General features: G+C 48.2%; 1 protein-coding gene across 1 annotated transcript in view; it reads right to left on the reverse strand.

Moving 5' to 3' along the window:
• LOC119397698 (tachykinin-like peptides receptor 86C) overlaps positions 1 to 23,502 on the reverse strand; it is a 907,940-nt gene that overhangs the window by 61,627 nt on the left and 822,811 nt on the right. Inside the window, exon 4 of the mRNA XM_037665326.2 lies at positions 23,119 to 23,315. Within this exon, the coding sequence (XP_037521254.2) occupies positions 23,119 to 23,315 (197 nt within the window). The remainder of the gene's footprint in view (positions 1 to 23,118; positions 23,316 to 23,502) is intronic.

Consider the following 23,502-nt stretch of genomic DNA (forward strand, 5'->3'; position numbering starts at 1 on the left):
AAGCTGCTGAAGAAACATTGAAACGATCAAAAGAAACGATCATTGAAACGATCAAAAGCACCAGAATATCGGATGTCACGTTTATCATTTACTTCAGCGCTGAGCATTGCTTTTAGCGCTGTTTGTATTTTTTTACAATAAATACTTATTTTTACACGTGAGTAGTACATGTTTCTCGCATGCTTATACACGCTAGACACAGCAAGTACTGTTGAACTATGAAGCTGGTAGGGCCAGTCAAGTCATTCTCAACAAAAATGATTCCGCTGAATGATACATTTACGAGGAACATGGCGCGTCCATGCTTTAACCGCCGTTACTTAAAAAAAAAGAATGCGAAGTTTTATACGCATATGGCTAAACACACTTCATGCTTATAGTTTCCAAGTTGCTTGTAGTGGTTACTCTAGGTAACCATCAAGGGGAAACTGAGCGTAAAAACTCTCCTATGTGATGTAGTCGGTACACGTTAAAAAAATCCCAAGTGGTTAAAATTAGGCACTATTAAAATTCGGTACCCAGAGCTTCGTGTGCACAATTTCTTGTGTTTGTTGCCACTGCGCATCTGTCAAAGACTAGACACTGGTATACGCACGTTACTTTCCGAATACAGTATAGCGTACGTGTCCAGCCAACAACGTCTGCGTACACATATCTAAAACTCCGTTAGTCAACAATCAACCACTACACGGCGTGCCATTTGACGTCAAGGGAGTCCGCATTAGGGATACCGCAACCTGACTGCTTTCTTGGTTCTTGTGCATGCCACAAACACACAAAAATAGTAATGAAGACGCTGGATAGGATCAATAGGGGATTAGTGAAGAGACCTTCGTCCTCAAGTGGACATAAAATAGGCTATAGTAATGATGAAAAACAAAATGCTTCCTTGGACAAATGCTCGAATCGTTTGCCGTGAAATGTATATATCTAATTTAATGCTCTACTATTAGTAACCGCATGCTGTCGAAATCAAATGCAGGCAGTAGAGCTTCCACGAGGTGTTCTAGATTTCGCAATACCATTCACTCTTTTCTCCTAAATCCGCGGTAGGCAATGTCTAAGTCTGGAAAACAATATTTGGATAATCAAATTACCGTCCTCTGGAACGTACATATGTGCCAGCGCGAAGTGCGCACGCCTGTGGGTGTACCTCGTAATAACATCGCCGCATTGGCTAAAAAAGTTCAGAATTCGTTAAACACCCTCATGTTCGACAAATGGCCACTCTACGTTAACTTTCTTACGATAATATGTCATAATTTAGCAGTTTCAGTTCCTCGCAACGACTGCCACAATGAGGCGCAACCGCTTTGTATGTGCGCAATAAAAAATTAAAAATCCAGCTTGCACCAAAAGTTGCATCCTTCATAGACCATACGTTGTCTTTTAGCATCTGCGCACAGCTCTGCAACACTAGAACCTATTACTCGATGGTGTCAAATTCATTTTCCATTAATGCACCACTATACTACGTTCTGGATTTCTGGTGTGCGCAACACCTCTCAGTAATCCGCACATGAAAAAATTAAGTGCGTGTTCACGTAAAAAACCCCTAAAGGCTATCCCATGCACTCTATAGCACAACAAACAGTCGCGTGCGCATGCAAATGCAGCTGTGTGGATGTAGCTCGCAAATTTTGCGTGTACCGCCGTATTAATCGCGGCGAAATATGCCAAAAATTTATTGAAAGGTGAAACTTGTATATACAGTTAGCCACTCCATGCCCATGAAGGTGCCTTTCGCACAAATACTGCGTATAGTACATTGCATGGACTCGCGCTTCCAGAAAATATTCTAGTAAACTTATGTGAAAAATATTGTGTCATCCAATGTGAGTTTAGCGAATTCTCCGCTTTGAGACGAGTATGAGGGGATTTAAATTGCGCGGCGGGACCGCTATACCAGCATGAATAGAGATGTTCTAAAATATATGGCCACTGATGGAGTCGTAACAAAACGTCGCAAATATTTCGGCGATAACTACTGCCGGATATAAGATCCTGTTCATGTTAGCAGCCAATTCCCGCCTGCGCACTGCGTGCCATATAACGGCGAATGCCGAGCCGCCATGTCTTTAGCGTGGACAGTCCACTTCACGAGTCACGTTTGTCGCGCGAGTGTCGTTCAAAGTGAGCGCATGTGAGAGGCATTGCTTCCGCGGCGCAGTCCGCCGAGCGACCGCGAAGCTGCATGCAGTCAGCTCTACCTCCTCGCTTCCATGGTCAACCGAAACGTGGGCCGCACTTTCTGTTGAAGCAAAAATGATATCTGCGGGAATAGTGCCATTCGTTTGAGGGGAAGCGACGTGCACTATCCAACGTTTAGAACCAAGATGAGTTCCTTTACAAGTGAAGTTCATCTGCAGTGCGTGCGCGGCACACCGCACCTGCTCGAGCGTGTTCGCATATTATACATATTGCCGACAATAGCACGGTTATCGGCGCATGTTCATCTCAGTGTGTAATTATTACGCGGAGAGGGTCGAGCCAACAACGGTAAGAAGTAAAAGATCCTGACATATGAACGTGAGCGCTTTGTTCTGAAGCACCGTCGACTACGGCTTCGAAATAAACTGAATAGGCTTAGTGACGATGTCGGCTACCGGCCCGGTAACCATCGGCGGTGAAGCGGCCAGCGACGTTACTTAGAACACGGCTATTCTCCATCGTTGCTACATCGTTGCTACGGCTACGTCGCTGTGCTGTTGGCACGGATGGATTCCGAGCCCACGTCCCACGGCAAGCGAATCTTGACGTTGAAAACTCGTTCAATCCACGAAAGGCAACAGGCGGGCGGCTTACGTGAATAAAACTCGGGTATTATGCACGCTAAGATTCCTTAAATGTCACTGAGGTGCCAGTGCCAAATATATGCGGAACAGTTTTATCTTCTATACCAAGCACGCAAATTCGCTTCAAGCATGCTCCGAGCAAAAACTTGAGTGACCCCGTATATATTTTCACGAATGTCAATTAAAAAAGGTCACCTTACGTATCAGTGAACGCTGCATCTATGTATATAATAACGATCTCCACTGCACTAATACGCCAGTGTGTAGCGACCCATTGGTACATATAAACCCGTTCTTCTACACTACTGTCACCGCGGCGTGATGTGGTGTAGTGGTTACCGTACGCGCTTGCTGATCGAGTGCTCGCGAGTTCGAATCCGCGAGTGTTTGTTGTGAATTTTTCTGTGTTTTACTTCTGAGTGTAATATGTGTATATGGATTATGTATATCATAAAATATGTGTCTAAGCCTCCAAATCCCTGATTAGAGCTTAAAAGGTGGGTTAAAATAAATTTTTTGTTTCGCCGCTTCATACACCGCCTATAGGTAGGACGTGCCGTAGCTGGGACACACCGTAGCTAGGCTCACGCGGAACGAGGAGATCTCCATAGCCGGCCTCGTAACTAGCCGGGATTCGAGACGAAAAATCTCCGGCCTATTTGAGTCCCGCCTATGAGATGATCCGCTGAGAAAACTACTACGCCGCGGGACGGCTACGGGCGGCGCCGCCTACAGGATGTGCCGGCTAAACAAACAGTTATAGGCGTTAGATTTTTCGTCTCGTTTCCGGGCTATAGACTGCAACTTTAAGCAGGACATGATTAAGAATGTAGCGAACGTCTGATTGAATATATAGGTCAGTGGTTCAATAAGGCAACCAATGAATTCTTAATTGGCAACGGTGAGATGTCATCATCACCAGGAGCACAAGTATTTTTTAGGGAATCAATAATGGTTTAATTTCTGCTTCTGTTGTTGGCGTCAAAAATATCGAGTCATAGTTGGATACATGAATGCATGACGTATGAGAGGCATTATTAGGCAGGGGAATTGAGTCCACATATTTACCCGCTTCCAGGAAATATTCATTGAATTTGTCGGCAAACGCAACGCCGTTATAGATAATACCCTTAACCAGAATTTAGAGGGGTGTTGTGTTAGCTTTGCTGCCGATGAGAGTTTTAATTCCTTCCCAGATTTGCTTAGGATTGGTACTTAAGTTTGAAAACTTTTTCTGTAAAATGACGACGTTGCTTTTTTTAGATCAGCATTTAGCACATTACAAATCTTTTTGTACTCGGCAAATATCTCAGGACTTCTTGTCATAAGAAATAAGAAATTCGGCGATCATCGAGCTTGTTTCTTTTATTCTCATAAAAAGAGCCTTGTTTATCCAATCTTTTCGGGCCTTTCTGTGTTTTCTAATTGCCACAACAGGAAAAGCGACATTGTAATGGTTATTAACCTTTCTAATGAAATTTTCGTACGCTTCATTTGGGCCAGTTGCGTTGTAGACGTCTGTCCAATCGGTTGTTTTCAGCAACCCTATAATATGGGAATGGTTCGTTCTACGTGAGGGGATAGGTTCGTTTTTTACTTAAAGGGACAAATATAAAGAACGGCAAGTGGTCACTTAGACCAGACGAAAACAATCCGAATAAACCGCGTCCCGAGAAAAGTTCGTGTAGCAAAGATCTATTATTGTTGCTGTTGATTTGTTTACTTGTGTTGGGGACTGAGTCATATTGGTACAGCCATACAGTAGCATCATTTCAGTTAAGGCCGCATGAATCGGAGATCTACCCATAACATCAATATTGAAATCAGCAAGTGCAATAACGAGCCATTTATTTGAATTCGTATTCTCTAAACATGTCTCAATAAACTGACGAAAGGCTTGTGTTACCTTGAGGTGGGCGGTACAGCGCAATGACAAAGATGTTCCGGTGTAATAGGCTAACACATTCAAAATCTTCGAAAAACGCCCGTATAATCAGTCTGGATATCAAAAGATAAGCTTTGGCGCATCTATATGTTCACATCCCCACCTCGTTTTTCTTTCCTGAATTGAGCTACATGTTCGTAGCCAGTCAATTGAATGCGTCTTCCTCCGTGCTGAACCACGTCTCGGTAAAAGCAAGAAAATCAAAATTGTATTTAATCTGCTTCATTTCAGCCTCGACTTCCTCTCCTTTGTTTCTTAAGCTTTGCGCATTTAAGTGATAAAAGGACAGGCTATTGTTTTTACTGTGTCTAGAAGTTTTTAGAACTTCTTCGAATGAATCAGTGGAAAAATAGGCCACTCTTCGCTAACTTCTTTTCAGAAGTAACACACACTCCATTCTGGAGAATTTTGTCTAAGTCGCTTTCATTGTTGATGTTGATGGCGCGAGTACTTGGTTCCTTTTGAGCAAATATCTTCCCTTCCTTCGTCCAGACAAACCGGTAGTGTGCTTCCGCAGCCTTTGTCTTTGCGAGCCACAATAGCCTCTTGTTTTGCGCAGTTAAGTTGTCGAAAAACTTAACATCCTTTATGCATTGCTTCAGAGTGCTACGCTTCGCAATCCACAGTGCTTTTGTGGACTGTTTGCAAAACCTGATGAGCACGACCGGGGTTTTGTCTGACCTTGAGGGAATTCGGTGCAGCCCATCAACATCATTCTTTGTGAGCACCGGCAAATCAAGCTCTCTTGCCAGTTCATTCACTTTTTGCATGAAATCTTCTCGTTCGGTTTAAGGCAAGCTATGTGTTCCATGTTTTGTTTTCTGCTATATTGATTTAGGGCATTCAGCTGCGTGCGCAGCTCTGTAATTGTTTGCTTGTTATTAGCTACTTCGAGCGTATCAACTCTATTTTGTATGGCTTCGATTTGCTTGTCATGTTTATTTGAAGCTTCTATAAGCTTATCATAAGTGTCAGACATGTGTTGCACAGATGTCTCAATGTTGCTCACTGCATCTTTAAGACTCGTTATCGACCTTTACTGTGTGCTCAAAGCAATGGGTACATTGCCATCCTGCTGTCGAACAGTGGCAGCGCTGCGAGACACTCGGACACTTCATACTTGCCCTCGCTTCAAGGCCTTTGTATTTGCTCGCCAACACCAGAGCACTTTCCGAGATGATAACGCAGACCGCATTCTGCACATTTCATGCATTCATCATCTGTCCGTAATTCCTCTAAACATGCTAGACACGTTTCGCCAGGGTCGTTACTCATGGCGCAAGCACAGGCTGCACAACAACAATTGTTACAAAGCGATAGTGCACAAGAACTTTCTCTAGAAGGCTAGCAAACATAAGGAGCACATGCTTGCTCAGTAAACGCGCTAGACAAGCTCAGTAACACGTGCTCAGTAAACGCGTTACACAGGGAACACTTGCTTGGGCAGTAGAGCAGCAGCAAAATATAGCAATGGGTACAAGTGCGGAAAAAATTTCCAGAACAGCAAACTAACCTGCAAAAGTGAGCAAAGTTTCTTAGATGCTGCTCCTGTGCATCCGCCGCCGCCACCACTGCCCGAGTGTTAATCACCGGTGTGCAGTAGGCGTTTATAGCTGATTAGATGGGGGTAGCAATAGGTCACGTGGTGCGTTGACGCTTGAATATGTTCTCTGCAGTGTCGTAGTATTTCGCTGTCCGGGACCCTTGCGTCTGTGGATTCTTCGGTAGAAACCTGGGAGGGGTGGGGTGCCGGCACTGCGACGGCGCGTCGTGGTTTCGAGCTTCGATTGCCAGTTGGCACTGCCAAAGTGAGCAAAGTTTCTTAGATGCTGCTCCTGTGCATCCGCCGCCGCCACCACTGCCCGAGTGTTAATCACCGGTGTGCAGTAGGCGTTTATAGCTGATTAGATGGGGGTAGCAATAGGTCACGTGGTGCGTTGACGCTTGAATATGTTCTCTGCAGTGTCGTAGCATTTCGCTGTCCGGGACCCTTGCGTCTGTGGATTCTTCGGTAGAAACCAGGGAGGGGTGGGGGGCCGGCACTTCGACGGCGCATCGTAGTTTCGAGCTTCGATTACCAGTTGGTACTGCAAAAGCGAGCAAAGTTTCTTAGATGCTGCTCCTGTGTATCCGCCCGAGTGTCCTAATATGTCCAAATATATATATCTAAATATATATCCAAATATATGAAAATTTATACAATTTCATACAAAAAACAGCCACATCAATAAGGAAGAATGAAGAAGGCAATATTTTACTCTTATTTGCTCTGTGAGCATGGATTGATGAAATAGTCGTGCATTGTTCGTGCAGAAGTTATCTGCAATTCAATGTGCAACTTTAAGGCTTTCGCTTTAAAAGGCAAGGGACTGAGGCAGAGCACGGCAAAGCCATGGCGGTGGTTCCTAATGCCGGCAGCCGGACGCTGACAGGGTCCTGGCTTGGTATTGATTTTATTGTGTTGTTAGGGGGAGTAGAGGGAAGGCTGGATGTATGCCTGGGTGTATAGGTACACCAGCAAACCGACAAATTCCGGGGAGGGGTGTTTCGCATCTCCGACTCCCCCTCCCCCTGTATGCGCCTACACATGGTCACTGAGCCGCCGAGGTGGTACCGTGGTTGCTGCTGACCCGATGGTCGCGGTGGTTGCATTTCCGATGGAGGCGAAAACGCTAGAGGTCCGTGTATATACTTACACGTAGGTGCACATTAAAAAACACCAGGTGGGCGAAATTTCCGTAGCCTTCCACTACGGCGTCATTTTGTGATTTTGACGCTAACACCCCAGCAATTATTACTGCTCACTGACACTAGTGAATTATCAGCCGTAGCTTTCTTTTGTAATCCTGCCAAGCGTGGTGTATGAGTGCATGAACTTGGCAGTTCTAACTTCCAACTACCAGGAACAATTGGCTATAGCGGAGCTGACGAAGCGCATATGAAACTATGCTCGGGACGAATCGCAGAATGCACCAGCAAGGACCAAGGGCACCGGTAGAAGAAATGATTGCCTGGCTGTGGCGTGCATGCTACAGCGTATGGTGAAGAACAAAACACCGGGATTATCTCACGCGCAGCGTAATCCGTGCGAGCTCCTTCTTATTTATCGTCATGATTGAGGCCCCCTCCCCTGCCGAAACGAATACGTATTTCACTGCGGACGCAGTAATACTCAAAGCGGCAAAGCGCGCGGACCGTCAGTGGTGCGAAATTGGGTGCAAGAAATTTTGTCGCGCGTGTAAAATAATGTGACGCACTTTGACAACGCCCATGTTCCTCCCAAGCACCCAAATTCTTGCCTGAGGCGCCCGCGAGTGGGCGACGAATGGCATAGTGAAGCTATTTTACGACGCTGTAACGCTCGCAACGTGTTAGGAAACTCGCGAAAAGGTCCGTTTTTTTATAATGCGCTGTTTTTATTTTTCTGATATCTAGCTTCGCATTCTGGCCTCTTGGCGCCGGCGAAAGCAAGGCGTTGCGTTAGTAGACACCACGAAATGGCTAGACATGAAGGGTCGTTAAAAAGGTAACGAAGCGCGTGGCGCTGGTATCACGCCACGGCGCTTGGAAAGAGAAACGTGTGACTTCACAGTAACGCGCGCTGTCACTGCCTTCGAGAAACATCCCTTCCGAGCGACCAAGCACGCGTAGGCGCAGACAACTTTCAATCTTTGCTTCAAACGCTCGGCGCTCCCAGCCTCGGCATACACTATATAAAACAGCTCGCCCAAGTTTCTAAACGTACGAATTGCTCGAAGAACAGGCAACATCGCGGTGCCAAACAGGCTGCGACGTCTCTCATACTTTCTCATCGGAGCCACTTTTCAGTGCTTTTGGCGCGATCTATAGCCTGGCATGTCACGAACCGTTTATGCTTACGGCTGCGCATCGCACAATTGTTCTTTTATACCAAATGTTCTCAATTGTTCGTGCTATCTGTATGCAAATATAACATCATACAGAACTTCTCGTTGGAAAATACCAATCAATACACGTAGTACACAGTGGAACAATCCCGAGGAACAGTGATTGTAGCATACACACGTTTCATTAACTGATTCAAATGCAACTGATGCTACCCTTCTGCAACGCCCTTCGAAGAAAATTTCGTCAACGCAGTAGCCAGGTGGAAGAAAAAAAAGAAAACAAGTATCTTAGCAGATATCGTGTTGCTAGTGTATATATTAGGAACTTCCATATCTCTGCCAACCTTTCTAAGCGCTCGGTCCGTTGTCCAGGCTGTCTGACGGTGGTCAGATTACGTGCTGCGAACACGCTTCCACGGTCAATATTCCGCTGCTTCTTAAGCGTCAAAGCAAAACCAAGTTTGTGTCATAGCGGTTGTAGTAATCTCCTCGTAATGTTTCCGCCTCGTGCACCGCGCGTAAAGCGTCCAAGAAGGCAGTTCAATGCCAACCCGGCGCTAATTGCGAGGATTGTAGCCCAGGCAGATGTACAGGCAGCCACGTGGTTTCGTGCAGTACGTTGGGCTGTTTGTTAATTTATTTTTGAGTACCCACCTTGGTGCCCAAATATGCAAGGTCTGCGCTAGAAGGATTTATCGCTGTATTGAATCTTTTCGGTGTACGAGGCTTCAGAAGGAATCAGAGCTGAGTGTTTATATTTATTTTTTATTTATTTTTGTATTTACCTATTTATTCGTTAGTTCATTCATTCATATATCTACAGTGCCCATATGGGCGTTATTGTAGGGCGGAAAACAGACAAAAGCGGTGCAGGTATAGTATCGTACGACATCACAAGCAACAAGCATGCACTGCAAGCGCAAACTAGCCTCAAGGGGCGTTTTAAGGGCTACAATTCTCCTTAATAGTACCTGAATCTGGACAACACTCCCTTAGCATGTAGTAGGATGGGTGTAATAAGGTTCTGCGTCCTCAATTTTACTCCGCGAAAAATTACGTGGACGAAAGGTGGGAGAAAGGAGGTAAATACACAATCTGACGTCATTCATCAAGAACGAGACCAACAAAAGACACCCATTTCACCTCGTCTGTCATGTTTTGTCTTTATTTGTTCCAAAGCTCCTTATAATGCCTATAGTTCTTGCGGGCATGCATGCATGCACCGCAGACTAGTTTCGCTTGTGCTGTTTTTCCATCAAATCAAAATTAAACTAACAGGAAAATCCTGAAAACACTCAATATGACCGATCGGCACCGCATGTGCACTCAGTATGCGCTTTGGATAACGAACTGGCCAGAGGCGGCGTGTGTCAACGCACAGAATAAAATCTCGTGAAGAGAAAGCCCAATGCAAAAAACACACGCGACTCTCTTCAAGCGCCCGGTCTGAACGGGAGTGCTATATGCGTTTGAGAAGAAGCGAGAAAAAATGCCCTTCGACCTTCCGGCGGCCCGCGTGCAAGAGCGAGGCAATCAGACAGAAGAAAGCTTCGTGGCGCATGCGCGCGCGAAGGAACAACAGAAAAAAAGAAAGACAGTCGTTGACGTTCCGAATTACCAGCAGAGGCTACCGTAGACCGGCCCCAGTAGCGTGCGTGCTGCCGAAGCGAAGACGTCGTGGAATTCGCTTTTCGTACCTTTGCCTTGTGAACGCCCCTACTGAATTGCCCAGCTTTGTTGGCTGTGACGTATACATACCGGAGAAGGGAAGGCGGGCAGATGACCGTTGAGAGCCGCTTACTTCGGCTCAGCCACTTTTCGGCCCTTTCGACCCTATCCGGATAATGTCTTCACGGGTGGCTGGAGCACGTTGTCTGCATTTCTTCGACACCCACTTTATCGCGAAACAGGCCCGGGGTGGCCCGGGAGAAGTCTCGAAAGCCTTCGACCACGCCGTGCACGAACCTAGGCCAGTTAGGCTTAGCTCAAGTGCGACCGCCTGCACGCCAGCTCATCGACGGAGTGACCGCCCGGCTGCCCGCCGCTGCCTCGTCGCTCATCTGTCCACCGCTATGGAGTACACTGTCGAAGGACAGGAAGCGGCCCCCTAGAAACTCTCGGGCGAAGCCTGGCCGTCGCCAGACCTCCGCGCCCAAGAGCAATGCCAAGCAGCCTTGCGCCTTGCCACCGCCACAGCTAAGCCCACCACCACGCCGACCTCCCTGCCGTCGTCATCGTCGCCGTCAGAGCGGGTAAATGCCTCGCCTCCGCAGCACCGCCGCCACCCTCCGCTCCCCTGTCTCCCGGCCGACACGATTCATATCGTGGGTCGCCCGAAAAGCCCCATAGAACTTACCAAGCTCCAGCCATGGCACTTGTACAAAGCCTTGCTGCAAGCAGCGTGCCTGCAAGACCTCCCACCCGCATCTCGCGACACGGTGCGGATCCACCCTGTCAACAACACTTTTACGCTCAGCATCGCGGACTCGGCTCGTGCTCAAGCCCACCTCCGCATCACATCCCTCGCGGTTTCCGGCAACACTTGCACGATCCACCTCTACGCCCCACCGCCAGACGATGCCTTCAGGGGCATACTCTACCACGCCTTCGTCGAGTTCACAGACCAAGCCATCCTTGAAGACCTTCAGGCAAACAATCCTACCCTCTCTGTTGTGGGCGGCTGTCGCATGAGCAAGTGCCCTCACATCTTGGTCACCCTCACGGACCCGAAACTACACCGGTGGATCTCCTACCACGGTGTCCAGCTTCGCCTCCTTCCGTTCCGCAACAAGGTGGAAGCCTGCTAAAATTGCCGTTCGACCAGCCACTGGACCGATGTGTGCCCCAAGCCGCGGCAGGAGTGGTGCCATCGCTGCGACGCCGCTAACCCCACATCACCCGAAGGATCGCCTCCACTTGCGGCCCCCGCTGCATGGTCTGCAACGGGAATCACTCCACGTACAGTTCCAACTGTAAACACCGCTACATACAGGGCCCTCAACACCAGAAGGCCCTGGTACCTGACACTCACCCCTCGCCACGACAGCCTGTTGTGCCCGCAGCGGCCGTGCTCTCTTCCCAGCAAGCACCACGTGGTCCCTCACCAGCTCCACCGCCCTAGTCGGTTACTGCCTGTCCGCCCCTCGTACCAGGGGTGCCTAAACCCGCATCACAGCCCATGCATTCTACATGGCCCCGCGGCGCCCCCAGCTCGCCCTCGGAGCCGCAGGTTGTTGCACTGCATCAAGAAAACGCCTTCCGCCGTCAGCAACTCACTGCAAAAAACGCTCAAATTGCTGCTCAGAAGAGCCAAATTGATTCTCTCCAAATTAAACTGCAAGCTCTTGAAGAGAAGCTGGAATCAGCCTACCCAATGCCACACTGTCTGCCCTCCCCCATCGACTCCTCCTCCGACATGGACGTTCAGACTCCCAAAGATTGCACTGGCAAGCGCCGCAGACCCAACAGCCCCCTTGAATCTCTTTCTGAAGAAGTACAGGTAGCCATCAAGACGGCCTTGGTGGATCTTGAAAAACGGTTGTATAGCCGCTTCAACTCCATCCACCAGCTTGTCACTGCACAACACGAAGCTCTCAATTCCCTGCGCTCAGACATCGCCGCGTATCCCCCCACTACGTCATTCCAATTTCTGCAATCAACAATTGATACCCTACAAACTGCCATGCTTGAAAGCATCCGAGCCAAGTCGCCACTCCATGCCCGCACCACCTCCTCCACCACCACCCGTACCTCGCAAACAACAGCTGCGGCAACCACTTCCGCTGTTAAAATTGGCTGACCGATATATCGTCACCGTTTGGCAATGGAACTCCCGTGGTTTTCATTCCAAGCGTAATCACCTCCTTCTCCATCTACAACAACTAGACCCATTGACCGCCCTTGGTATCATCGTACTACAGGAAACTCACGCCGACGTTTCCCTCTCGAGTTACGTCGCCTACAACGAAGCAGATCACCATCCTCTGCCCCATCCCATCACGGCCGTCCTCACCCGGCGGACGCTCGTTGTCAATCGAGCCGATCTACCCTTCCGTGCAGTCCACCACGTCTATCTCGACATACTACCTGAGCGACGTGAACAGCCCTCTCTCTCTATTCTCAACTTGTACAGCCCGCCTCGCGCAACTGAAGATGCGTCGCTCCTAGCCCTGCTCCGTGCCGCTGCAGCGAAAGCAGCCAAATCACCCCTTCTTATTCTCGGCGACTTCAACGTCAAGCATCCGGAGTGGGGTTACTCGAAGGCCGAACGAGGCTGTGGCAGCTCGCTCACGACCTCAAACTTTCCCTGCCACCAACCGCACGCAACCAACGCGCATCGGCAACAGCGTGTGCCACGACACCGCCCCGGCACCTCAGCTTCTGCCGCAGCGTGTGCGATGCGCGCTGGTCCAACACGCATCAGTCCCTCGGCAGTGACCACTATGTCCTCACCATTCAAGTGCTCACCTCCCCCAGCAAGCCGCGCTGCGCACGGCTCGCTATACAGATTGGGACGCGCTCCGAGAACGCCGATTGCACGCCGCCGCCTCCAACATCGAGGACCTCTCGACGTGTACCAACCAGCTCCTAGCGGACTTCGACGCAGTCACGGCCTCGATCCCCACCACGGAGGACCATGCGGCAACTGATTCCCGCTTTGCCCACCTGTGGGCCGCTCGCACCGACCTCAGCAAGCGTTGGCATAAGCAACGTCAAAACCGTCGCTTACGCCGCCGCATTGCGCACCTCGATCGTACGATCGAGCAACAAACCACCGCGCTCGCCCGCCAACACTGTTCTATTCAATCTTGTCCTCCGCTCGCTTCCTGTCAAGCTGGACCGTATCAAACGCACCCTGTACGCGGACGACATTGCTCTCTGGGTCATGTCTGGCTCGACGGTCACATCGAGCAGACGTTGCAACGCGCAACCGACGTCGTCACGTCCACGCGCACGCGGCCGGTCTTACTTCCTCAGCGGCCAAATCAGCCCTTCTTGTCATGAGGCCTCCCGACCGGCGTCGCTACAAAACTCCCCACCCCACCATCACGGTTTATGCCAACTCCACTCCCGTCCCCGCCGTTTCGCATCTCCGCGTTCTCGGGCGGATACTACAGTCCAACAGCCATAGTACACACACCATAGACAAGCTCTCGCTCTCGGTGCAGCAGACCGCACGTATGCACACCCGTGTCCGTCCGCTGCGTGAGGCCATGCGAGAACACAATGTGCTCCGCCTTGTCGATGCTTTCGTCGTTTGCCGCCTCATGTACGGCCTTCCTTATACACGTCTCCTCAAATCGGAACACGATAAAATTGACGTCCTCATACCCCGGGCATCCAAGACTGCCCTCGACCTTCCTCCCAACCCGTCCACCGGTCGTCTTCTCGCGTTGGGTCTACACAAGAAGCTCGACGAGTAGATTAAAGCTCACCGCTCCTATCAGGTGCAACGCCTTTACCGTTCGCCGACTGGTCGCCACATTCTTTCCTCCATCGGCCACGACACCTCCGGCCACCCTCCGGATCTGGTCTCATTACCCCATGCTGTTCGAGCGGCGTTCTCCATCAAGCCGCTACCCAAGAATATGCTCGCGGACCACCACGACGCTCGCCTCAAAGCCCGTGCCGCCTTGCTTCAAGCAAAATACGCCGACCACCCGGCCGTCGCCTACGTGGATGTGGCCCGATACAATTCACGCAAGGACGTCTTCGTAGTCGTCTCCGTGTCGCCCTCCTCAGCGCCTTTGGGGCCGGCCATCGCGGCTAACGCCGATAGAACACCTTACGCCGTCGAGGCGGAGGAGTTGGCCATCGCTTTGGCCGCGACCACGGCTGACGCTGGCGTCCTACTCAGTGACTCCAAACAAGGCATCTCCAATTTCGCGCGAGGTCTCGCCTCGCTCACTACCTTACGGCTACTTCGTCCCCTACTGCAGCAAGATGAGAAACGCCGCATAGAACTCATCTGGGTACCCGCCCACTCGGGTCGCCCTGGTTACGAGACAGCTCACCAACCTGCTCGACGATTCGTCGGCCCAGCGGTCGGCCACGCAGAGTCCGACGCCCCTTTGCCAGAACCCCTGGTCACCTACCACAGCACTGAGCACTATTGCCCCGAACGATACGTCTATTCAACTCGTCACAGCAGCCTTCCCAAGCGGTCGGAGATCGCCTGGCGTCGCCTACAGACCCGTACCTTACCGTACCCTCTCGTGGTTTCATACATGCACCCATGTGCCAGCGATCCACGCTGCTGCCTGTGCGGCAACGTTGCCTCGCTGAACCACATCCTCTGGGGCTAACTGTAGAATCCCCCGCCCGCCGACCTCATTTGCTCACCTCCCAGCGAGGAACAACCGGAGGCCCTTATCTCCAGCGCCGAGAGAAACGTCCACACACGGGTCCAGGAATAAGTGGAAGAAGTCATCGAGAAGCACAGCTTGGCAGCCTTCGTGGCTTAGCCTCCCTTACCCCTCATCCCTTCGACTAATAAAGTTGTTATTCACTCACCGCTTTGTCGGCCGTGTGTGCGCGTTTTGTGCCTGCAGCCTTACTGTGTTCTTGCCCCTGGACGTGAAAGGCGTGGTTTGACGACAGAGCAGCATGCCGCATATCGACTGCGGTGGTTTAGCGATGGCCCGGCGACTCAAACGAGAGTGCCGCAGGGTATTACCAAACAGATGATGGGAACGCTGCGTGCTCGGGACAATCAGGAACACAAGTGATACCGATGTGCCCTCTCTTTGCGCGTCCTGGTCGTCGCTTGGGCACCTCGCGTAAAAATGCCAGCGAAAAACTAAAAAAATCATTAAGCTCACATAGCGACGATGTGTCATTCCTGTTTTGATACTCCTGTGAATATAGCAGATACTTCGCACGGCCACTTAATCGACGCGCGAGTGCACCTTGAAAAGTCTGTACGACATAAATTCGTTGCTTGTGATAAAGCATGATACAAGCAGAATACTTACAGGAAATATACACTAGGGCAAAAGGTCGCGGGTATCACGCTGTCCTGTGATGAAATGTGCAGTAAGGCCAGCTTTGTTTTCGATTTATTCTGTTCTCTTGCGTCATTTGTTTGTTTTGACCCTCCGTCTCAGTGTCGATTTCCGCGCATGGACATGTGAACATGCGCTCTCGTTTTGCAACGTCTACCTTGGATACAGTGAACTACCCTGGACATCCTTCTGCCGCCATGCAACTGTGAGAACCCAGCGAAGCACAGAATATCAGCAAGTGCGAAGTCTTTTCGGCAACAATCTCGCATTGCGCACTTTGTCCGTCTCCTAGGAAAAAAATGAAATAGCATATCAAAGTTCCTTGCATTATCATGAAACAGCACCGCGAAGCCAACTTGCGAATCGATATTCGCACCTGATACACGGCAAATTCTTTATAAGTTTTATATAGAATTATACGATATACCGAACTAATTTCAGTTTTTTGCGAGTTCGATATATGAGGGTTCGACTGTATCTGAGAACCAGACCGGGACATGCGAGGCGGATAAACATCTGTTGTCAGGCCCAGCCCTAGAACAACTCCATTGTTTAAAAAACCTACGTAACATGACGTCTGGGTATAACACTGCATCTTGTGGAGCGGAACATCCGGATTTTTCTGCAAAAACAGCAATTTTTAATAGACTACTTAGACAGCCAAGCATTTGTACTCAATACCACCCTTCCCCCATTGGAGATGATGAACGGGTTACTTGCACAAAAACGGGCATATTTCACTTGTTAGCGGAATTACTAAATATCACCTGCAGAAAATAGCGTAATTCTACTTCTTCAGCTAGATTACTGAGCCAAGCGGACATTATTTGCGAAAAAAGTCACTTTCAATATTTCATTAAATAACGGTCTTTCTTCGCAATCACTGTCTCACTTAGTGTTACGCATTTCATGCGTACTACAATTTGCAAATTGAAGTGGGTGACTTTGAAATTCATAAATATGGCATACCTATGGCATCGCATAAATATTTGCTTTGAGAAGAAAAAGTGAGCTCTCCAAGAGGAAATTTTTCACACCGAATAGGAAAGCACATACCTCAACTCTGCTACTACTTTCTAAATTGTTTTCCCAGAGGCTGCCGCATTTCAAATTACGCGCTGAAATTTGTGAAGTGCTATGTCCACACCAGATTAATTTTTTATTCCGGGGACCACCAAGGTTTTCATGACGTATTTCCTTCACGGAAATACGTCAGCAAACTGAACGCCACTAAATGGCAAAGAAAAAAACTATAAAGAGAAAAACTTCCGCTGACAGGAGTCGAACCCATGACCTCTCGGTCCACGACAATGGCTTGCGGGAGTTTAGCCCACTGAGCTACCGCCAAACACACAACGGAGGGTACACGAACGCGCCTTTTATATTTCACACTTTCCTCTCCCAATGCTCTTGGATGGATGGACGGATGGATGGATGGATGGATGGATGGTTGGATGGATGCTTTGAGCGTCCTCTTTATAACGGGGTGGTGACATGTGTGCAACCATGCTCGAAAAAAAAACGCGCCGTAGCTGCGACCATCCCATACGGCGCGTTTCCAATAGAAGTGTAATTTTGTTTAACACACCGCGAGGTGGTGGTTTTAGCCCAAGCCTCGCTCATAGCATCCATCCATATCGAGAAATAGCTCACCGACGCTCGCCTGCCTCTCGCACCGCGTTGCCGGCTTGCCCTGTGAGAATTAACTGCCAGGCTAGAGGGAAGACACGTAGCGTTTCTTTTCCTGTTTCACGACGCTTCGGAGGAGTGCACATCGAGTATCACTGTTTATTATGTGCTTGTTGATGCCATATTTGCGCGGGATTCACCATATGCGGTGTCGACGTGTATGTTAAGAACTTCAGCTACCGCAATGGTTAAATCATGATCATGGGCGTTAGTCGTCGGTACGGAGATGTGCCACTAGGCGTCAGCGTGAGTGCCGGCGACTATAAAGAGAAAAAGTACCGCTGACAGGAGTCGAGAGAGATGAGAATAGACGAAGAAGGCATTAACAGCTTGGGTAGTGATCATAAACGCATAATATCACAAATGGGATATAAAACTGAAAATAAGAACGTAGAATCAAAGTTTGGCAGCTCGTATCTAAATGACAAACAAATAACAAATATAGCCGCAAGAGTCGAGGAAAAAGTAGACGAACTACCAGGCAAATACTGGAAGTATAGTGAGCTGCTACATGTAATCACGAAAGAAATGGAAATAGAGAAGAAAACTATTTGTTGGAAAGGAAAGAAAAAAGCCAAAAAGTTGGTGGAACAAAGAAATCCGGGAGGCGATCGAGAAGCGACGTGAGGCATCACGGGAGCACAGACAGGCAAAAAGGGAGAAGCGGCCACACGACGAAGTGAACCAAATATGGGAAATATATTTAGAGCAAAAATCCATTGTGCAGAAATTAGGCGCGGCAAAAATTAAAGGTGAAAGTGAACGCTGGATGACAGAGATTCGCGAAAAGGAGAAGGCCGCGCCTAGGATATTTTCCAGCCACCTAAAAGCGCTGGGTAGGAAGTCTGTCACAATGCAACAACATATGGTAGATGAAGGAGGAAATAAATTGGAAGGATATGAAGCGCTAGGTTACATCCGAAAGATAACAGCCAATTCGTTTAAAAAGGTCCCCCAGGGGATTCCCCCGGTGAGTAAAAGTACGCAAAGGAGTGCAACCGACGAAGATGTAGTACTAGAGAATTTCAATTGGAAGAAGGCCGAAGGAAAAATTCCTAGGCGCACTACTCCGGGCTTAGATGGGGTTCCCGTCAGCCTCATTAACGAACTCGGACATAACACTAAAGAAGCACTGCTGAAAGCCGTAGAAAAGTGCTTACAGGAGAGGGAAATACCAGACAGTTGGAGAAAAAGTAGAATGAACTTAATCTATAAAGGCAGGGGAGAAAAGGATAACATTCGCACATATAGACCGCTAACCATTACATCGGTGCTATACAGGTTGGCGATGCAGGCAGTAAAATTAAAAATAGAAGCGCGGGTAGAACAAAATGATATTTTGGGGGAACTTCAGAATGGATTTCGAATCGATAGGCGGTTAGACGATAATCTGTTTGTTCTTACCCAGTGTATAGAAATATTTAAAATAGAAAACAGGCCCTTATACGTAGCTTATCTAGGTATCACCGGGGCGTATGACAACGTTAATCAGGAAATTTTGTGGGATATATTGAAGGAAGTGGGCATAGGTGACGACTGTGTACAGCTTTTGAGGGAAATATACCGAGAAAATACAGTTTGTATAGAATTGGAAGGAATAAGTAGCAAGGACAGCGTTGAATTAGCAAGGGGATGAGACAGGGATGTCCTTTGTCCCCGCTGTTATTCATGCTGTACATGGCGAGGATGAAAAAAGCGCTAGAAGGTAGCAACATTGGATTTAATTTGTCACACAAACAGGTCGGAGCGATGGTTGAGCAGAAGCTTCCAGGTCTATTTTATGCTGATGATATTGTCTTATTTGAGGACAGTCAAGATGATATACAGCGACTGGCAGATATATGCGGAAGGGAGTGTGAGGCTCTGGGACTAGGATTTAGTGCAACAAAATGTGGATTGATGGTATTCAATGATCACGGAGACCATACGGTCTTAATACAGGGCCAAAAAATACCGAGGGTAAGCGAGTACAAGTACCTCGGAGTATGGGTAAATGAGGGGGATAGATATATGGAGGTACAAGAGAAAGCATCAGTAGCAAAGGGAAAGAGGAATGCTGCAATTATGAAGCACAGAGCTTTATGGGGATACAAGAGGTACGAGGTGCTTCGAGGGCTGTGGAAGGGTGTGATGGTTCCGGGGCTTACATTTGGGAACTCAGTGGTGTGCATGAAGTCAGAGGTGCAATCAGGAATGGATGTAAATCAAAGGACGGTGGGCCGCCTCGCGTTGGGCGCTCACGGGAAGACGACAAATGAGGCGGTAAAGGGTGATGTGGGATGGACAAGCTTTGAAGTGAGGGAAGCTGAGAGCAAAATGAGATTCGAAGAGAGGCTGAGGAAAATGAAGAAGAGGAGATGGGCAGAGAAGGTTTTCAGGTATTTGTATAGAAAAAGCGTTGACACGCAGTGGAAAAAAAGAACTAGGATGCTCACTAGTAAATATACGGCTGGCAGTGCGGGCGATATGGCAACAAGGAGCATTAAGCGGAAGGTCAGAGAGGCGGAGAGGACTTATTGGATGACAGCGATGGAAAAGAAGCCGGCTCTGAGTAACTACCGAAAAGGAAAAAGCGAAATAAGGAAGGAAAGGTTTTATGATAATTCAAGGGGAAGCGCTTTACTGTTTGAGGCAAGGTCGGGCTGCCTTAGAACGCGTAGTTATAAAGCGAGATTCAGTAACGAAGAAGAACAATGTACATGCTGCGGGGGAACTAAGGAAACGATGGAGCATGTACTGATTGAATGTGACGATATTCACCCGGGTATACGTGTGGGCGCGAGTCTGCATGAAGCCTTGGGTTTTGGGGACAACAATGGAAAGCTGAACACGTCCGCGATAGAAATAAGTAAGAGACGGTTAGAGTATTGGTGGCAGAAAAGTGGAGATAAAGTACAAAAATGAATAATTGGGGGAAAAAAAGGTCATTCTGCCTTAAGAGGCAGAGAGATGGTCCGTGAATTTATATTTTTGGTATAATAACATAGATTTAATCAATTTAGATAAGGCATTAGGACAACATGAAACAAGGAAGTTTTTTTTGTCTTTCTTTTTTTCTCCTTCGAGCCTGGTGGCAGACATGTCACCGCCCCGTTATAAAGGGGACGCTCATAGCATCCATCCATCCATCCATGCTACTGCTGCCAAACAATGGACATTATACAAGCTCTGATATACCAGTGCACTAAAGCAATCAACTACTTCTGTGACGACAAGCTTCACTTTCGTGTTATACCAATTCCTATGACAGAGGGATCAACCATCTTTTTATTACTCCGTTGCTTGTATTACATTCATTGGTCAACCATGGATTTTTGTTACCAGCGTAATTTATGTCCGCCTCATTGAGTAATCTAGCTCTATGCTCTGAGTATTGAGTATAGTATGCGTGTATGTGCATAAAGATTCGGCCTTTTACGTGCATAAACTCTAAGCCAAAAATCGGAAAAATGAGAGTAACTGTGGGTTTTAGTCCTAAAGACCAACTGTTACTCCCCAAAAAGACCAACTGGAACAAGATGCTGATATGTCTCAAGTTTGGGGAGTAACCGTTTAGGGTTAGGTTGGAAGGAAGCAACAGAAGGACGAACGGCAACATTTGCTCTCGGCGCGCAACCGTTGCTCTCCTGCAGGACGCACCCTGTATCGGTCGATGCATGGGCCACATTTTCTTGCGGGCTGGCGTAAGGAAACTACGTTTTGTAAACTGAACAGAGAGATACGCATGCTAATAGGGACATTTAGCTTGTACGTATAATTTTTAACGTTAGCGTGTTACCGGAACACATGTTTTAGAAAAGTTTTAGCTCCCCGTACGTCAACGTTTACGTAAGTACGTAAATGGATACATTTAAGTTTGATTAAACCATGAAATGGTGATGATAACTGCACTTCAATTACATTTAATTTAGATAAGATTGTATCACCGCTGCGGCAAAATCATGAGAGGTTTTTAGCGTGTACAGTATCCCGGTATACGCAAAGGGGTGTAGAATACCGAGTTATCCGACGATGGTGTCGCCATCTTGTGACGTTTCGTGCAACCATAGTATGGGCACGTTTGTTTTCGACTAGTGTTTTTGAGGAAAAAAACGATTGAAAAGATAACTCATTCGTAATAATGCCGCGGCAATGCATTAACACCAGAAGTAGAACGCACGATGTTTCTGCAAAAACAATTTTTTGCTTGCCTGGTTCATCTTCTTCCCGCTAGATGGCGTCACCTATTCAGCCTGTTGGGGTATATATGTCAAGGCTTCTGACGTTTTTACGGCTTCGGTATTCTATTTCTAGCTCACTCTAGTGACTTTAGCCGCTGAAACAATGTGATCGCAATTGGCGCTCGCACTTCGGCTTATTTTTACTCGGCGGCTGGAGCCTCGGTAAAGCGGGTATCGCGAGTAGCCGCGAACGAAGGTGGATTTGCGAGATAGGGCCGTAAATGTAAAGTCAATCGGGCGAGTAGTTCACGTTCCGTAAAGGCCCGCGCATGCACAGATTACTTCCGGCAACTCGTAACACGGTAACGTAAAGCTAAAAGCCCCTAATACAAGCTAAACGTTCCTAATAAAAGGCATGGTTGCACTAGAACGCCAGCACCTGAAGCTGCTGTCGTCGTAAGTTAAATGGTGTGTTTGCGTATAACACTTGGCATAAATATATAGACTGAGAATGTGGCAATAAAATGTGAAGTTTCGCGAGAGTCCGTATATACTTCACGACAAAGAAGCGGTCGAGAGAAGTACACAGTTGATAGACTTTACATTTGCGGTTTTTTGCTGAATGGCAGTCTCCAGTACAAATCAGCAAAAGCCCCGACTGCAGGTTTGCAGCAGAGATCACGCAACGAACACTTTTATCGCGATGCGCAGAAAAACTGACAGCGAGCTAGCACCGCTGCCTGCCCCCCCCCCCTTATCTCTACCTTGTCACTGGCTGATTTTGGCGGGAGGGCAGCTATCGCAATCGGGTCCGGTCAGCTCGGGCTGTGTTCAGCTGTGTATCAGCTCGGGCTGTGTTGTCTTTTCAAAGGGGAGGAGACTCTTCCGCAAAAAAAAAAAATTATTAATATTGATATTGATAATAATGATAATAATAAAGAAGAAAACACACCTTCAGGCAAAAAAGGAAAAAATTACTGGCCTTTTAGCTAGCGCAAAAGGGAGCACTGGCAAAGTCTGTGTTTTCGCGAGAGACTCATTACCTTGACGTTTTCAGATGTTTACATTGTTACTTTCGATTCTCTTTCGAACATCACCACTGGTTCTGCACGCCTATGCTCATTTCCTTAACGTGTCAGAACGCGCAACGACCCGTCGGTACCTACATAACCCCGTTTACTTTCAGACGGGGCCGTAGCGTGTGGTGGCTTAGTGGTTAGCGTACGCGCATGGCGATTAAGTGGTCGCGAGTTCGAATCCTGTGTGTTTGTTGCAAATTTTCTGAAAGTTATTTCTGAATGAGATGTCTGTATATTGTTTGTACATCCAAACAAATATCTGTATAAACCTCAGTGTGCTCTATGAGTCAATCAAACACGAATTTCTTTTTAATCCAAGAAGAAACTAAAGAGTAACGGGAAGGAGCATCCGTTGCTCCCTTGAGGAGCATCAGGAAGGAGTAACAGTTGGTCCTCAAGGAGCAACTGGGTGGACTAACCGTTCATCCCCTGAAGGATCAACTGAAAGGAGAGCAACGGTTCGTCCCCTTGACGTTGCTCCTTTTAGGAGAGTAATGGGAGTGGCAATGCACTTGCTCCCTCAAAGGAGGGACCCCTATACCCCCGTTACTCTCTTAGCGTGTAAGGGCAGCGCGCATACCTTTTGTTCATGCAGTAGTACACGATGGGGTTACACATGGCGTGTGACATTGCGAGCCAGTACATTGCCAAGTACACGTGCTGGATGTGGTCCAGGTAGACCACGTGCGGGTTGTGCGACACGTACAGGAAGTACGCGTGGTATGGCAGCCAGCACACGGCGAACAGGAACACCACGGTGAACAGCATCTTCACCACCTGCACACACATCGCAATCACTCGCATCAATGAACAATTATTAGAACTAGCCAAGGGAAGTATAGGGGATCCTATTTGTAGTAATTACGATGTAAATGTGAAGAAAGTAAAGTGGACAAAAAGATAACCGAGCAGGACCGAACCTGGGCAGGTTCGGTCCCTGCCGGCGGCAAGCTATCTTTTAGTT

This window comes from Rhipicephalus sanguineus, chromosome 1 (genome assembly GCF_013339695.2).
Source record: "Rhipicephalus sanguineus isolate Rsan-2018 chromosome 1, BIME_Rsan_1.4, whole genome shotgun sequence".
NCBI classification, from domain to species: Eukaryota; Metazoa; Arthropoda; class Arachnida; order Ixodida; family Ixodidae; genus Rhipicephalus; species Rhipicephalus sanguineus.